Here is a 14096-nt window from a genome sequence, read left to right as displayed (position 1 = left end):
CTGATGGTCATTTCTTTTGCTGTGCAGAGGCTCTTTAGTTTAATTAGATCCCATTTGTCTATTTTGGCTTTTGTTGCCATTGCTTTTGGTGTTTTAGTCATGAAGTCTTTGCCCATGCCTATGTCCTGAATGGTATTGCCTGGGTTTTCTTCTAGGGTTTTTATGGTTTTAGGTCTAACATTTAAGTCTTTAATTCATCTTGAATTAATTTTTGTATGAAGTGTAAGGAAGGGATCCAGTTTCAGCTTTCTGCATATGGCTAGCCAGTTTTCCCAGCACCATTTATTAAACAGGAAACCCTTTCCCCATTTCTTGTTTTTGTCAGGTTTGTCAAAGATCAGGTTGTAGATGTGTGGTATTATTTCTGAGACCTATGTTCTGTTCCATTGGTCTATCTCTCTGTTTTGGTACCAGTACCACGTTGTTTTGGTTACTGTAGCCTTGTAGTATAGTTTGAAGTCAGGTAGCTCACGTGATGCCTCCAGCTTTGTTCTTTTGGCTTAGGATTGTCTTGGCAATGCGGGCTGTTTTTTGGTTACATATGAACTTTAAAGTAGTTTTTTCCAATTCTGTTAAAAAAGTCATTGGTAGCTTGATGGGGATGGCATTGAATCTATAAAATTATCTTGGGCAGTATGGCCATTTTCATGATATTGATTCTTCCTATCCATGAGCATGGAATGTTCTTCCATTTGTTTATGTCCTCTTTTATTTTGTTGAGCAGTGGTTTGTAGTTCTCCTTGAAGAGGTCCTTCACATCCCTTGTAAGCTGGATTCCTAGGTATTTTTTTCTCTTTGTAGCAGTTGTGAATGGGAGTTCACTAATAATTTGGCTCTCTTGTTTGTCTGTTATTGGTGTATAGGAATGCTTGTGATTTTTGCACATTGATTTTGTATCCTGAGACTTTGCTGAAGTTGCTTATCAGCTTAAGGAGATTTTGGGCTGAGATGATGGGGTTTTCTAAATATACAATCATGTCATCTGCAAACAGGGACAATTTGACTTCCCCTTTTCCTAATTGAATACACTTTATTTCTTTCTCTTGCCTGATTGCCCTGGCCAGAACTTCCAACACTATATTGAAGAGGAGTGCTAAGAGAGGGCATCCCTGTCTTGTGCCAGTTTTCAAAGGGAATGCTTCCAGTTTTTGTCTATTCAGTATGATATTGGCTGTGGGTTTGTCATAAATAGCTCTTATTATTTTGAGATATGTTCCATCAATATCTAGTTTATTTAGAGTTTTTATCATGAAGGGCTGTTGAATTTCGTCAAAGGCCTTTTCTGCATCTATTGAGATAACCATGTGGTTTTTGTCATTGGTTCTGTTTATGTGATGGATTACGTTTATTGATTTGCGTATGTTGAACCAGCCTTGCACACCATAGCTACAGCCGACTTGATTGTGGTGGATAAGCTTTTTGATGTGCTGCTGGATTCAGTTTGCCAGTATTTTATTGAGGATTCTTGCATCGATGTTCATCAGGGATATTGGTCTAAAATTCTCTGTTTTTGTTGTGTCTCTGCCAGGCTTTGGTATCAGGATGATGCTGGCCTTATAAAATGAGTTAGGGAGGATTCCCTCTTTTTCTATTGATTGGAATAGTTTCAGAAGGAATAGTACCAGCTTCTCTTTGTACCTCTGGTAGAATTCAGCTGTGAATCCATCTGGTCCTAGACTTTTTTTGGTTGGTAGGCTGTTAATTAATGCCTCAATTTCAGAGCTTGTTATTGGTGTATTCAGAGATTCAGCTTCTTCCTGGTTTAGTCTTGGGAGGGTGTATGTGTCCAGGAATTCATCCATTTCTTCTAGATTTTCTAGTTTATTTGCATAGAGGTGTTTATAGTATTCTCTGATGGTAGTTTGTATTTCTGTGGGATCGGTGGTGATATCCCCTTTATCATTTTTTATTGCATCTATTTGATTCTTCTCTCTTTTCTTCTTTATTAGTCTTGCTAGCAGTCTTACCAATTTTGTTGATCTTTTCAAAAAACCAGCTCCTGGATTCATTACTTTTCTGAAGGGTTTTTTGTGTCTCTATCTCCTTCAGTTCTGCTCTGATCTTAGTTATTTCTTGCCTTCTGCTAGCTTTTGAGTTTGTTTGCTCTTGCTTCTCTAGTTCTTTTAATCGTGATGTTAGGGTGTCGATTTTAGATCTTTCCTGCTTTCTCTTGTGGGCATTTAGTGCTATGAATTTCCCTCTACACACTGCTTTGAATGTGTCCCAGAGATTCTGGTACATTGTATCTTTGTTCTCATTGATTTCAAAGAACATCTTAATTTCCGCCTTCATTTCGTTATTTACCCAGTAGTCATTCAGGAGCAGGTTGTTCAGTTTCCATGTAGTGGTGCAGTTTTGAGTGAGTCTCTTAATCCTGAGATCTAATTTATTGCACTGTGGTCTGAGAGACAGTTTGTTGTGATTTCTATTTTTTCACATTTGCTAAGGAGTGCTTTACTTTTAACTATGTGGTCAATTTTGGAATAAGTGTGATGTGGTGCTGAGAAGAATGTATATTCTGTTGATTTTGGGGTAGAGAGTTCTGTAGATGTCTATTAGGTCCACTTGGTGCAGAGTTGAGTTCAAGTCCTGGATATCCTTGTTAACCTTCTGTCTCGTTGATCTGTTTAATATTGACAGCGGGGTGTTAAACTCTCCCATTATTATTGTGTGGGAGTCTAAGTCTCTTTGTAGGTCTCTAAGGACTTGCTTTATGAATCTGGGTGCTCCTGTATTGGGTGCATGTATATTTAGGATAGTTAGCTCTTTTTGTTGAATTGATCCCTTTATCATTATGTAATGGCCTTCTTTGTCTCTTTTGATCTTTGTTGGTTTAAAGTCAGTATTATCAGAGACTAGGATTGCAGTCCCTGCTTTTTTTTGCTTTCCATTTGCTTGGTAGATCTTCCTCCATCCCTTTATTTTGAACCTATGTGTGTCTCTGCATGTCACATGGGTCTCCTGAATACAGCACACCAATGGGTCTTGACTATCAAATTTGCCAGTTGGTGTCTTTTAATTGGGGCATTTAGCCCATTTACATTTAAGGTTAATATTGTTATGTGTGAATTTGATCTTGTCATTATGATGTTAGCTGGTTATTTTACTCGTTAGTCCATGCAGTTTCTTCCTAGCATTGATGGTCTTTACAATTTGGCATGTTTTTGCAGTGGCTGGTACTGGTTGTTCCTTTCCATTTTTAGTGCGTTCTTCAGGAGCTCTTGTAAGGCAGGCCTGATGGTGACAAAATCTCTCAGCATTTGCTTGTCTGTAAAGGATTTTATTTCTCCTTCACTTTTGAAGCTTACTTTGGCTGGATATGAAATTCTGAGTTGAAAATTCTTCCTTTAAGAATGTTGAATATTGGCCCCCCACTCTCTTCTGGCTTGTGAGTTTCTGCTGAGAGATCTGCTGTTAGTCTTTGGGCTTCCCTTTGTGGGTAACCCGACTTTTCACTTTGGCTGCCCTTAACATTTTTTCCTTCATTTCAACCTTGGTAAATCTGACAATTATGTGTCTTGGGGTTGCTCTTCTCGAGAAGTGTATTTGTGGTGTTCTCTGTATTTCCTGAATTTGAATGTTGGCCTGCCTTGCTAGGTTGGGGAAGTTCTCTTGGATAATATCCTGAAGAGTGTTTTCCAACTTGGTTCCATTCTCCCCATCACTTTCAGGTACACCAATCAAATGTAGATTTGGTCTTTTCACATAGTCCTATGTTTCTTGGAGGCTTTGTTCATTTCTTTTTACTCTTTTTTCTCTAAACTTCTCTTCTTGCTTTATTTCATTAATTTGATCTTCAATCAATGATACCCTTTCTTCCACTTGATCGAATCGACTATTGAAGCTTGTGCATGTGTCACGAAGTTCTCGTGCCATGGTTTTCAGCCCCATCAGTTCATTTAAGGTCTTCTCTACACTGTTTATTCTAGTTAGCCATTCATCTAATCTTTTTTCGAGGTTTTTAGATTCCTTGCAATGGGTTTGAACATGGTCCTTTAGCTTGGAGAAGTTTGTTATTACCGACCTTCTGAAGCCTACTTCTGTCAACTTGTCAAAGTCATTCTCCATCCAGCTTTGTTCCATTCATTGCTGGCGAGGAGCTGCAATCCTTTGGATGAGAAGAGGTGCTCTGGTTTTTAGAATTTTCAGCTTCTGTGGTTTCTCCCCATCTTTGTGGTTTTATCTACCTTTGGTCTTTGATGTTGGTGACCTACAGATGGGGTTTTGGTGTGGATGCCCTTTTTGTTGATGTTGATGCTATTCCTTTCTGTTTGTTAGTTTTCCTTCTAACAGTCAGGTCCCTCAGCTGCAGCTCTGTTGGCATTTGCTGGAGGTCCACTCCAGACCCTGTTTGCCTTGGTATCACCAGCGGAGGCTGCAGAACAGCAAATATTGCTGCCTGATCCTTCCTCTGGAAGCTTCGTCCCAGAGGGGCACCCACCTGTATGAAGTGTCAGTTGGCCCCTACTGGGAGGTGTATCCCAGTTAGGCTACACAGGGATCAGGCACCGACTTGAGGAGGCAGTCTGTCCATTCTCAGTGCTGAAACACCGTGTTGGGAGAACCGCTGTACTCTTCAGAGCTGTCAGACACCATGTTGGGAGAACCGCTATACTCTTCAGAGCTGTCAGACAGAGATGTTTAAGTCTGCAGAAGTTTCTGCTGCCTTTTGCTCAGCTATGCTCTGCCCCCAGAGGTGAAATCTATAGAGACAGCCGGCCTTGCTGAGCTGTGGTGGGCTCCACCCAGTTCAAGCTTCCAGGCCGCTTTGTTTACCTACTCAAGCTTCAGCAATGGTGGATGGCCCTCCTCCTGCCAGGCTGCTGCCTCACAGGTCGATCTCAGACTGCTGTGCTAGCAGTGAGCGAGGCTCCGTGGGCGTGGGACCCACCGAGCTAGGTGCGGGATATAATCTCCTGGTGTGCCATTTGATAAGACCATTGGAAAAGCTCAGTCTTAGGGCGAGAGTGTCCCATTTTTCCAGGTACAGTCTGTCATGGCTTCCCTTGGCTAAGAAAGGGAAATTCCCCTACCCCTTGTGCTTCCTGGGTGAGGCGATGCCCGCCCTGCATCATCTTGCCCTCCGTGGTCTGCACCCACTGTCCAACCAGTCCCAATGAGATGAACCAGGTACCTCAGTTGGAAATGTAAAAATCACCCATCTTCTGCATCGATCACGCTGGGAGCTGCAGACTGCAGCTCTTCCTATTTAGCCATCTTGCCTAATTCATATACATTTTTCTTAGGACTGCCCAGTGGCTAAAGAAAAATAAATGAACATAGCATTTTAAAAATTGAGTGTTTTCTTATAAAAATCTATATTTCAGCATTCTCTAGCGAAGTCATACTATTTGGTACCACTAGGCCCACATCCCTGCATGGCAGCCATCAGTTGCTGCAAAACTCACTCCTTTCTCTTTAGAGACAGAATGTGCTGTCTGGGTCAGCACAGCCTCCACCACCCTGTCCCATTTCCCCAGCACCAAGTCCACTTATCTAGCTGTCTGATTGGCCTGTAATCTACTTGAAGTGCAAGTGGTATAACCCAACTCAAATTAGTTAAACAAAATAGGTAATTTATTGATAACTTATCGCAGGTGCACTGTTGCCTTCTCTTACCCTTAGCATTTGTTTTAACTTCTGAATCACTGGATCTAATAATCTTGGCCTCACCTCAAACTATTTTGTGTAATTTCTTTTGAAGTCACTAATCTCATGGGATCTTAATTTCCTAATGTTTGTATGTCACAGTTGAACTACATCAAAAAATGTTAAGAATCCACTATATTTTGCAACGTACTTAAATTCTATTTTCATCATTAAATACTTCCTAGGTTTGTTTGTTTTTGAGACAGTGTCTCACTTTGTCACCCAGACTGGAGCCCAGTGGCATAAACACGGCTTACTGCAGCCTCGATATCCTGGGCACAAGCTGTCCTCCCACCTCAGCTCCCCACATAGCTGGGACTACAGGCACATGCCAGTGCACCCAGCTAATTTTTGTATTTTTTGTAGAGACAGAGTTTCACCATGTTGCCCAGGCTGTTTTCAAACCCCTGAGCTCAAGCAGTCCACCCACCTCAGCTTCCCAAAGTGCTGGGATTAGAGGCATGAGCCACTGTGCCCAGCCTCTTCCTAGCTTTTTAAATACACTGAACACAGTTTAACCTTCTCAGTGTCTCCAATTTAAGTACATCATTTACTGGGCTGCTTGTATTCCACTGTGGCCTTCAATGGTTGTTAAGGCCTGTGAATGAAACAGCATGACACTGCTATGTGTTTCTTGAATTATTTTGTCTACTTTATGTATCTATATCTATATAGTTTATGCCATAAATACGTAAATACGTTCCCCTTCCCTACCATCTATTGCCCATGTATCTATCTTTAGCAACTGATTTACACCACTTTATGATTTGCTGCTTCTGCTCTGCTTTAAGTTAGTACAGCAGATATTCCATATAAAATAACCTTCTGTACATCTGCTTTGGATGATCCAGAGGTCAGATTGATTGTGTGGTAGTTCTTGGCTGAGCTCTGGATTCTTGAAGGTGCTACAGCTTACTCAGGAGGGAAATAAAAGGATGAAAACCAAAAAAAGCAGTAATTACCTTCCAAAAATAGTTTCTCTCTTGCTTAAATCAAAGTCACATTGTCATCTTAATGTTCCTAGAGCTGAGAGGATGTATGAATAGTTGGAGTTGAGCTATCAATAAAACTTGGAATTTAACAGCCAATACCTGGCTTACGTGAGCGTTAGGTCTGGAAACCCCTAAATGAGTCTAATCACTATAAATTGCTCATCAATTAAGCATGTCTGGTTGAAGCCATGGAGAGAGAATGAGGAAGTGATGCCTGCAAGCTAATGCTCCTACTTGTCTTTTCTGTTCCTACCAAACAACTCTGTGGTCCAGTGTGTCTCACATGTTTGTGCATCATGGACATTTCACACAGGTCCATAAGGAGCCTTATATCACTCGAGGCTTATGTGAGTTGGGAATGGGCTGTAGATGGGATAAATTGAACTGCAGATGATCTGATTAATAGAAATACATTAAATGTTTATTTACCATTTTTAAAATGTTTTCCTTATAAAGGTTAGAAAACGAAAAGCTGCTTGAGAGCAAAGTCTGCCTACAGGATTCCTATGACAACTTACAAGAAATAATGAAATTTGAGATTGACCAACTTTCAAGAAACCTCCAAAACGGCAAAAAAGAAAATGAAACTCTGAAATCTGATCTGAATGTATGTTAAGAAGGGGGTTGGTAATTGGTGAATTTGTCCTGCATCTGTGACTGTCCTTTTGAGTGTAGGACAAGGACTGTCCTTTCCTCCTTCTTTGCTATACTTGCCCACAGTGCCTGCCATGTAGAAAGTACTTGACATGTTCGTTGACTACGCATTACTAGTAACAGTTGCTTAAAATCTAATGTTGTCTTTTAGAATTTGATGGAGCTTCTTGAGGCAGAAAAAGAACGCAATAACAAATTATCATTACAGTTTGAAGAAGATAAAGAAAACAGTTCTAAGTGAGTGCTATTTATATTTTCTACTAGTATACTAGAATATTAATTATTACCACATTCTTAATCTTGTTTTTTTTTTTTTATTTCCCCGTAAAGAGTTATTTTTTTAAAGCATTCCAAAAGCAACAGCAGGTTCATTTGTATAAATAGCTATGTGGAGAAACTTAATTTTTCAAAACATGTAACAACTAGCTATAGTACTTTTAAATGAATAGCAATTGGTGGTAATCAGAACTCAGGGCCTCTGTAAATAAGTCACAGCAAATATATAATAAGATGACTTCTAACTCTTTATTATTGGAAGGAGGAGACAGATTTTTATTTCTGTGTCTACAAATCTTTTTCTACCAGGAATGTCCCCTAACAGGAACGCTGCCATATTTCTTCCCTCTTTCCAGGTTCCTCTGTTTGGTAATCTCAGTGAATCTTTGGGCCTCACTCACTAGGCTGAGAGTCACTCTAATGAGAAGAATTTGTTTACTCAGTAGGTACTTATGGAGTTCTTCCTATGAGGTTGATTTTCTTCTAGGCCCTGGTATACAGTGGTGAACGTAGAGCTTACATCCAGTTGAGAGACAAGCAATTGACATTTACTCATTTATTCAAACATTTACTGATATCCAACAAGCCAGGCACTGATCTGGTGAATGCCAGAACATTTAGAAGTGAAACAGTGAACAAAACATCCCTGTCCTCATGGATTTTAACTTCTAGCACAGGGAGACAGGTAATAAACAAATACTATATGACATATGTTGTATTTAGGAGTACTAAACACTCTGAGGAAAAACAGTCATGGCACAAAAATGGGTTCTCATTGAATAATTGTTGAAGAAATGGGTTCAAATTTCTGATCCCCACTGGAAGGTAATGCCTGACACCAAGGGTGTGCCTAACAAAGTTCATTTGCACTTAATCTCTTCTGTACTAACAGATTCAGTTCCTGTTTTCATTGAATGAAGTCAGGGGTAAAAGATAATTATTCTCTTCCAGAGAAATCTTAAAAGTTCTTGAGGCTGTACGTCAGGAGAAACAGAAAGAGATGGCCAAGTGTGAGCAGCAGGTAAATTTCCTGTTACTCTAACTCTAGAATTTGAAGTTTATAACTTTTATTCCTGATACCTAAAAGGCTTATTATAATGATTCAGCTTCCAGATGTTAGAAATTAGTAAGAAAGAAATGGAATTTGGGGCTGGTTCTATTATTTTTAATTTTATTATTTTCTTCTTTTTTTAAGACAGTTTCTCACTCTGTCACCCAGGCTGCAGTGCAGCAGCACAGTGATGGCTCACTGTAGCCTTGACTTTCCAAGCTCAGGTGATTTTCCCACCTCAGCCTCTCGAGTAGCTGGGACTATGGGCATGCACCACTATGCCTGGCTAAATTTTTGTACTTTTTATAGAGATGGGGTTTCACCATGTTGCCCAGGATCGAACTCCTGAGCTCAAGTGATCCACCCACCTTGGCCTCCCAAAGTGCTGGGATTACAGGCATGAGCCTATTGTTTTTCAACTCTTGTTTTTCTAACTCCCAGAGGATTACAATAATAATTTGTTGGTAGTCTCCTGGTAGCACAAAATCACTGTCTTTCAACCTGATTTATCATTTTCAAGTATTACTCCTAGCGTAGACTCTATAATATGAAAAGCTGCTTTCAACTTGTTTATCTGTGTATGTGGTTAACTTTGTGATTTAATTATTCTTCTAAAAATATTTCTTTTTCACTATAGATAGCAAAAGTACAGAAACTAGAAGAGAACTTGCTTGCTACTGAAAAAGTGATCAGTTTCTTGGAAAAGTCTAGAGATTCTGATAAGGTTGGTAGAGTTTGAAGCTACATCTCTCTGTGCATTTTCTTATAAATGCTAGTTTAACATTTTGTTCTCCTACCTCTTCTTGCACCTCCAGGGTGACCAATAGATAGTATGAATATTTCTGTATGCAGTTAAGCCTTGTTCATCCTCCAAGGTTGCTAGAGAATGAGGTCTTCCACTTAATTTGCCATGTAACTTCAAGTACAAACTACTGTCACTTTGGATGGCAGTGTTTCTAAAACGCATCCTACCCTTTTAACTAGGATGCTGATATTAGTGTGACCCTTTCTTGTTGACTCTAAGTCCCATGATACAAATTTTCAAATCCCTGGTGTTGACTTTAACTAGAATAATAAAAATAGTATATATGTCCAAGTTTAAAATTAGATATAAAATTCTTCTATGTCTAGCTCATATACATTCATAAAACCAAAACAAATGATTAAATGAAATATTATAGACTGGGCACAGTGGCTCACGCCTGTAATTCCAGCACTTTGGGAGGCCAAGGCAGGTGGATTACCTGAGGTTAGGAGTTCAAGACCAGCCTGACCAACAGGGAGAAACCCCATCTCTACTGAAATTACAAAATTAGCCAGGTGTGGTGGCACATGCCTGTAATCCTAGCTACTCGGGAGGCTGAGGCAGGAGAATTGCTTGAACCCGGGAGGCGGAGGTTGCGGTGAGCCAAGATCACACCATTGCACTCCAGTCTGGGCAACAAGAGCGAAACTCTGTCTCAAAAAAAAAAAAAAAATTATAAAGCCATTAAAATATAAATTGATGCCAGGCACAGTGGCTCATGTCTGTAATCCCAGCACTTTGGGAGGCTGTGGTGGGCGGATCACGAGGTCAGAAGATCAAGACCATCCTGGCTAACACAGTGAAACCCCGTCTCTACTAAAAATACAAAAAATTAGCTGGGCGTGGTGGCAGGCGCCTGTAGTCCCAGCTACTTGGGAGGCTGAGGCAGGAGAATGACGTGAACCTGGGAGGCGGAGCTTGCAGTGAGCCGAGATCGCGCCACTGCACTCCAGCCTGGGTGACACAGCGAGACTCCGTCTCAAAAAAACAAAAATATATGTATATGTGTGTGTGTGTGTGTGTGTGTGTGTGTGTGTGTGTATTATATATATGTATATATATTATATATATATAAATTGATACTAATGTGACATATGATCTTTTACTAAAATAAAATTGACATATTGCCATTAGGAAAGATAAGTGATTTACCATTTAAAAATTTTCTTCTCCTTAATGTTATTGGGTATGAAGATATTATTTCTGTCCTCATCAGAAAGTTGTAGCTGACCTCATGAACCAGATCCAGGAGCTAAGAACATCAGTCTGTGAGAAAACAGAAACTATAGACACCCTGAAACAAGAACTGAAGGACATAAATGTAAGTTCGGTCACCAACAAGATGTTAAATTTGAGCATGAGACATTTCACAGACTTTTCAAGAGTTTAACAGATGCTCCACCAGAAAAAAAGATTCTGTGGTCAAATAAGTTTGGAAATTCTAGTTAAATAAAGCTCAACAGGTTTGTGTGTTTGTAGGACTTGCAGAGTCATTATTATGGAAGTGTGTAGTATGTATCTCTGGGAGACAATGTAGGCTGCAGTGTTTCTCAGGTTTCACTCATCTGGGACAATGTTCTCTGTGCACTCTTTGGGAATGCCGGTATAAACTGGATAAGAAAACAGGCTGGTTGCTGGCCGTAACAGTTAAGGCAAATGTGGTGTTTTTTAGTGGCTTTGAGGAAAAAGTAACACAGTAGTTAAGTTCAGAGACATTAATAATTTAGAAAGTGAGTTTGTTTCCCCAATGTTGGACACAATATCATTTCCTAAAGTTAACTACTTATTTTGTCAGCATGTATCTGAGTTCAATGTTGATGCTTTTCTCCTCTGGGTCAAGGTGAAGGCTTTTGTCATTCCTCCTCACTCCTCTGCTCTACAGGGAGCTTGCCGCACTCCATGTTTATTTCTGAAGGCAGTAGATGACAAACCCAATGTTTTTTTCACTGATACTTAGAGGACTTTTCCATTTCTCTTCACCATTCGTGCACTTATTCTTCTATTCCTTCAGTCAGCAAGTATTTATTGAATTATCTTGTGTTAATCTTGTCATCACTTTGGAACCCAGACTCATTCTTGTTATTTTAATCTAGAAACAGGTAATAAAATGGCTCTTACAGCATGACTTTCTTTTCTACAGTGCAAATACAACTCTGCTTTGGTTGACAGAGAAGAGAGCAGAGTGTTGATCAAGAAGCAGGAAGTGGATATTCTGGATCTGAAAGAAACCCTTAGGCTGAGAATACTTTCTGAGGACATAGAGGTAGGTATTAATGCATCACAGCTTCTTTGTTTGCCTTATTACTTGTCAATATCTGTATTTGTGTGTGGAAGTTATTAATGAATAAATACAGGATTTTTAAGGAAATAATTCTTATACAGCTGATGTTCCTCAAGACACTTCACTACACAGGCTCACTCTACCTCTACCTTACTGCCTGCTTGCTGTGCCTGAGATGCTCCACCCACGTTCACGCTGCCAAGCTTCCTCCTCTGGCAGTCTTATACATATACCGTCTCCTTTGAGGAGATAGTATTTGTATACTACTAATGTATTATTGTATAGTGTATAATAATACAAATAATTATGTATAATAATTTCACCAAAAGTATTTTATCTAGCTGATCTATTTTCCATCATTTTTGCTGACACCACGTTAACTTCCTATAACTGACCCCTATAAGGGGAGCAGAGTGGAAACTGCATTTAATTGGATGCAGTGGTAGTAGCAGACAGCAGAAAAGGGCTGTTTAAACAGGCTGATTTCAGGGTTGTCTTTTGCATTTTAGCGAAGATAAGTTTTATTTTTGTTTTTGTTGATGTAAATTTATCTTTTTAAAAATTAAGCAGTACAGGTTAATTTTTAACCTACAGCTAAAGGAAGTTTTTTTGTTGTTGATGATGTGAACTTATCTTTTTAAAAATTAGTATATAAGCTAGGAGCAATATGGATTTTCTTCCAGCCCTTCCTATTCCTCAGCTACCTCCATGTTATTAGTTTCTTGTGTAACTTTCAAGAGATATTTTAAGCAATCCTATATAATTTTAGCCTTACTTTTTTCCCACACAGATGATAACCTATTGTATAAACTGTTCTGTATTTGCTTTAGAAATAAAGGGGTTTTGGCTAACCTATGCTACCCATGAAACAAATTCAACAAATATTGAATCCACCTACTATACAACCTGTACCCGGCCTGGCATTTGGGAATGGAAAGATGATTGAAAAACACTGTTACTTACATCAAAGCATGCATTCTAGCTTAAGAGATATGTGTAATATGATGTAATAACCTGGGGGCACAGAAAAGGGAGGGAGGGGAATAATTCTGCCAGGGGAAATTCTAAAGACCTCCTCAGAAGAGAGAGTATTTGTACACAACTTTGCCAGAGAGGGAAGCTTGGCAGTGTGAACGTATGTGGAGTGTACCAAGCACAGCAAGCAGTCAGGGTGGCCAACACAAGGTGCTGGCAATGAAGTGGAGCCAGACTGAGCCTGTGTAGTGAAGTGTCTTGAGGAACATCAGCTGTATCTTTTAGGAAACCAAAACTGCATAGACATTGAACCCAGGCAGAAGGTCATGAGGTCTGAGCCAAGAAATGCTAGTGGGGATAGGGGTGAAATAGAGTTGGGAAGTGTTTCAGAGCTACAGGTGACAGTTGTTGGTGTCCAGCTGGATATGTACCATGAAGGGAAGAAGCAGTCAGAGTGGGCACCAAGCTTTCTAGCCTGGAGGACTGAATGGTTCTGTGCACATTTCAGATGGAAAGAATAGAGGCCCATGGAAAGTTAATGAGATGCATTTTATACATACCAGGTTTGAATTTTAAGGACCCGTGGGGTAGATATCCAAGATGGCTATTCCTAGTAATTTGTGTTTATATCTTGCTACATTGCAGAAAGGATTTGAAGCTACTAACACACATAAGATATAAGATTAAAATAGGCCAGATGTGGTGGCTCACACCTGTAATCCCAGCATTTTGGGAGGCCGAGGCGGGTGGATCACTTGAGGTCAGGAGTTCCAGACCAGCCTGGCCAACATGGCGAAACCCCATCCCTACTAAAACTACAAAAATTAGCTGGGTGTGGTGGTGCGTGCCTGTAATCCCAGCTATTCAGGAGGCCAAGGCAGGAAAATGGTTTGAATCCAAGAGGCAGAGGTTGCAGCAAGCTGAGATCATGCCACTGCACTCTAGCATGGGCGACAGATCGAGACTCCATCTCAAAAAAAAAAAAAAAAGATTAAAGTAGACAACAAAAATTAGAATAAAAGGAAAGTAAGGGTAGAATAGTAACAAGTTATTAAGAGCACAGATTATGGAGTTGGAATTCTAGCTGTGTGACCTTGGTGAAGTTAAATTTCTCCCTGTACTTCATTTGCCATATCTGTAGAGATAACAGTACTTCCTACTGCATAAGGCAGTGGTCCTCAGCCTTTTTGGCACCAGGGACCAGTTTAGTGGAAGACAACTTTTCCTTAGACCAGGAGGGTGAGGGGGGCTGGTTTCTGGATGATTCAAGCACATTACATTTACTGTGTACTTTATTTCTATTATTATATTTACATTGTAATATATAATAAAATAATTGTACAACTCACCATAATGTAGAATCAGTGGGAGCCCTGAGCTTGTTTTCCTGCAACTAGATGGTCCTATCCAGGG

The 14096-nt window shown here is 39.9% G+C and overlaps 1 protein-coding gene across 5 annotated transcripts in view; it reads left to right on the top strand.

Moving 5' to 3' along the window:
• KIF15 (kinesin family member 15) overlaps nt 1–14096 on the top strand; it is a 92754-nt gene that overhangs the window by 55889 nt on the left and 22769 nt on the right. For all 5 annotated transcript variants that reach the window (XM_055280389.2, XM_063610869.1, XM_063610878.1 and 2 more), the window contains exons 21-26: nt 7098–7248; nt 7447–7532; nt 8523–8592; nt 9260–9346; nt 10644–10748; nt 11568–11690. In XM_055280389.2, coding sequence (XP_055136364.1) covers nt 7098–7248; nt 7447–7532; nt 8523–8592; nt 9260–9346; nt 10644–10748; nt 11568–11690 — 622 coding nt within the window. The remainder of the gene's footprint in view (nt 1–7097; nt 7249–7446; nt 7533–8522; nt 8593–9259; nt 9347–10643; nt 10749–11567; nt 11691–14096) is intronic.

The sequence above is a fragment of the Symphalangus syndactylus genome, chromosome 1 (assembly GCF_028878055.3).
Source record: "Symphalangus syndactylus isolate Jambi chromosome 1, NHGRI_mSymSyn1-v2.1_pri, whole genome shotgun sequence".
NCBI classification, from domain to species: Eukaryota; Metazoa; Chordata; class Mammalia; order Primates; family Hylobatidae; genus Symphalangus; species Symphalangus syndactylus.
Note: the sequence above shows the minus strand (reverse complement) of the source record. Positions and strands in the feature narration are given on the sequence as shown.